Source organism: Lepidothrix coronata, unplaced genomic scaffold (genome assembly GCF_001604755.1).
Source record: "Lepidothrix coronata isolate B3197 unplaced genomic scaffold, Lepidothrix_coronata-1.0 Scaffold44, whole genome shotgun sequence".
NCBI lineage: Eukaryota > Metazoa > Chordata > Aves > Passeriformes > Pipridae > Lepidothrix > Lepidothrix coronata.
Window position 1 is genome coordinate 3,822,848 of NW_016690224.1, and position 3,948 is coordinate 3,826,795.

The 3,948-nt window shown below is 48.9% G+C and overlaps 1 protein-coding gene across 1 annotated transcript in view; it reads right to left on the reverse strand.

The window, feature by feature from the left end:
- Positions 1–73: 73 nt before the first annotated feature.
- The window catches only part of IGLL1 (immunoglobulin lambda like polypeptide 1), an 11,097-nt gene continuing 7,222 nt past the window's right edge, over positions 74–3,948 (reverse strand). The window contains exons 3-4 of the mRNA XM_017813942.1: positions 2,245–2,574; positions 74–582 (exon numbers count right to left, since the gene is read on the reverse strand). Of these exons, the coding sequence (XP_017669431.1) occupies positions 269–582; positions 2,245–2,574 (644 nt within the window). The 3' untranslated portion in view covers positions 74–268. The remainder of the gene's footprint in view (positions 583–2,244; positions 2,575–3,948) is intronic.

The following is a 3,948-nucleotide window of genomic DNA, read 5'->3' on the forward strand; positions in this document are numbered from 1 at the left end:
ATACTGGTGGCACTGGGCTGACACCAGCCCGTGTGTGGCGAGCGGGCGCGTTGGAAGGACACAGAGACAGGGATGCTGAGCCAGCACTAGTTCAGTGTCAGTTTTTATTTGTCTGACACTCAGAGTGGGGGAACAGGAGCAGGGGACAGGGGTACATGGGGAGCGAGGTGTGTGGCTGGGGGGAGCCGCTGTCCCCAGAAGTGGGGAGGAGGGAGGGAGCCAGCAAAGGGCCGGTGGGGGCGAGGAGGTTCCTGTGGGTTTAGGGGCACTAGGATCTGTTCACTGTCTTCTCCACATTGCCAGCCTCGTGCTTGACCTTGCAGGAGACTGAGTTGTAACTTTGCCACTCACTGGCATCCAGTGACAGGTAGCTGCTGGTTAGGTACTCCCTGTCTCTCTGCCACACGGACTGTCTGGTGTGCACGTTATTTGTCAGGATGGTGCCATCAGCCTCCCATTCCACTGCCAGACGGTTGGGGTTGGGGTCGTATATCAGACACACCAGGGTGGCTGTGTTCCTCTTCCGGAACTCCTCGGGGGATAGTGGGAAGAGGTGGGGGGTGGGAGGGGTTTTGGGCAGGCCTGCGAGGGAAGAGAGAGGTGTGGGGTCAGAGAGGGCCCTGTGCCCCACCACAGCCCCTGCCTATGCAGCTGGCACTACCCACAAACCCTGCTTCCCCCACAGCCAAGACCTTACCACTTATAATTTCAATGTCCTTAGATTTGGGAAATCCATCCAGATATTTATTTATTTATAATTTATATATATAATCTTTATATGTAAAATATGTGCATATATGTGTGTGTAATGCATGTACACATATACATACATCCCATATGGACTTCTATATATGTTTTATATACACTACCTGTACATATGTGGGCATATACATAGTATATATTACAGATATATACAGCTAATACACAGAATATTCATATTAAAGATCACACCTATAAAGTATGTGTGTAATGCATGTATACATCCCATATATTCTTGTATATGTGTTTTATATACTCTATCACTACCTATATGTGCATATACATAGCGTATATTTCAGATATATACAGCTAGTACACATAATATACGTATATTAAAGACCACATCTATAAAGCATACAATATACTTACATATGTGGTACATATCATTATATGAATATGTGTAGAATTCTGTAAAACGCATATAACAAACATTTATGCAATTATGCCTTTCCTATATGCAATATATATTACATATTTTTATTTATAATATGCATAGCTAAATCTCTAGTTATTTGCCACAAGCCTATTTCTTTCCTTCTGCAAGGCCATTTGTTTAAAAAAAATAAAATTTCATAGGCAAACAACTCTGTTTTCTGCCCAGTTCTGCTTTCAGACTATTTCAGACTTGTCTCAGAAAAAGCACAAAGAAAAATCACACAAAAAAAGATGGAGAAAATATCTTTGGTCTTTCTGAGGTGGTTCTGCTGCCTCCTCCAATGCACAGTGTCTCTATCTCTCTCTCATTTTATTTCTATCTCTCTGTTTCTATCACTACTCAAAAACCAGGATGACTCTACCATTAAAAAATTTCTGCTTAAGAATGGTCAAAGAAGGGGTTTTTTTGATCTTATTCCCCAGTAATTTGGTTCAAATTGGGATTTTTTATCAGATTCTTTTTAAAATTACAGACAAATAACATTCCTGGCAGCATTTTCAATGCATTAATCCCCATTTTTGACATGACTTACCTGGACTATGGGCTCTTTGGGATACCCCTGAAGTTTTTTATTTAAGAACTCAGGGACGAGCTGTTCACGGCTGTCATTTCATAGCCCCTGCACCCTCAGCCACAGGACCCCACTGAGGAGCCCCTTTCTCTCACAGACTTAGTCCTCAGGACTAAGAGTTGAGGACTTAGATTTTAGGCTGACAAATTTCTTTAACAAAGACAAAAATCGCCTCTTTTCAAGACCTAAACTGAAGTTTTCCTCTTCCTGAGACCCCAGACATATTTCCTGGGCAAATTTTAAGATCTTTCATGTCAGAATATACCCCCGGAATCCCTCGTGGCATGAGCTGGAGTCCTCAGAGTCCGTAGGGACAAGACCCAGCCCAAAACACTGCGTTTTGTGCCTGTCCCCAAATGGGCGACAGACCCCCAGCCCAGCCTCAAGTCCGAGAAAAAAACCCAAATCACCAAAAATCAACAAAATGTCACAATTTCACACCGAGGAAGGAAAGACCAAGAAGAAATTGGCGACTCACCTGCGATGGTCAACATGGTCCCGGCCCCAAATACACCAGCACTACTGCTGCTGTCGTGGCTACCACAGTAATAGACAGCCCCGTCCTCGGGTTGGACCCCAGTGATGGTTAATGTGCCCGTGGAGCCGGACTTGGATCCAGAGAATCGCAAAGGAATGTCTAAGGGTCTGTTGTCATTTTCATAGATCACAGTGACGGGGGCACTTCCCGGGACCTTCTGCTGGAACCAGTCATAGCTGCCACTGCTCCCAGAACACGGGATATTGACGGTGTCTCCCACCCTGTGAGACAATGAGGACGGCTGAGTCAGCGCTGCCTGGACCAGGGAACCTGAAAACGGAGAGGAAAGAGAGGGGAAGACGGGTCAGTCAAAGCCCCAGGGGCGCAGTTGCTGGGTCGAGGGATGGGACCCCTGTGCCCAAAGGCCCCATCCAGGCACAGTGAGTCTGGCCATGGCACCTGAGGTGTGGGCGAGCACCACGAGGAGGAGAGGGACCCAGGCCATGGTGTGATCCCACCAGCTCCACGTCCCTGCAATGATGGGGCTGTGCTGTGGACCTTGACTCCCTTTTAAGCCTCCACCCCTCCAGGACACGGCCCCTCCATGAAAATCTGACCCTGCACTCACGGCCAGATCCTGCCCACGCCTCTCTCGTCACCTTCCTCCCCGCTCCACGCACAGCCCCACCACCACAGGTGCAGCAGGGCTTGTCCCGGGACACAGAGCGGAGACACCTCCCAGCTCCAAGCCAAAATTCACCCCCACAGACCCCTCATTCTCAGCTCAGGCTGAGTGCCTGCAGTACCAAAGGCCAAAGGGTGAGGGAGAGATGGACACTGGAGACAGAGGGGGGTTTAAAAGAGCCCCCCCCTAGAGCTGGAAAATAGCTAGTTCCAGGGGTGGTGTTTTTTGGCACTGAGCCAGTCACAACTTGATGCACCTCTGTGTAAATGACATATTACACAAGCCGGAAAATAAGCTTGTTGGCAAAGCTGGAATTGGAGAGATGCCATGAGATAGAGAGGCAGACCGGGGGCTCTTCCCCACTGGTCCTGGCCAAGGGTCCAAGTGTGGCACAGCAGCTGGCCCTGACCCCTCAATGAGCCTGGTGGTCGAGAGAAACACCAAAAATTGGGGAGGCCCCTGGCCTGTGGCATTTTCTTCCACACTCGCAGTGGTGGTGGGAAAAACAGCAGCAGAGGTAGCACGGAATAGTGAGCTGCAGCTGGAGCTGAGACTGGGTTCTGGCCAAAAGACTGTGAAGCAAAAATCAGAGAATTGCAGAGAACAAGAGGAGCTGCCTGGCGAGCAGCAAATATGACATGGAGCCAGACCGAGAGACACAAGGACATCTTGCGAAGAGAGAGCTGAACGAGCAGAGAGATGAGAAACCAGCTGGAAACATTTCTGGGGTAAGAACTGAGTCCAAAACCCCCAGAACCCTCTTGACCCGGGAAAGGAGGGGTGGAATCCTGCTTAGGGGACCCCCTGAAACTCCCGTGGAAGGAAACCTCCATGGAGCAGGAGATAAAGACTTTGAGATTCAACTCCCTGTACCCTGTGGATGACGACCATGGTGATAATGAGCTTGTTTCCCTCAAAGCCCAAGGGTGAGCCCCTTGATTAGAACCGTGGGTCTGAGTGGGGGTGAGAGAGAGACCCCCTACACTTTGATGGAGAGAGAGAGAGAGAGAGAGAGATTT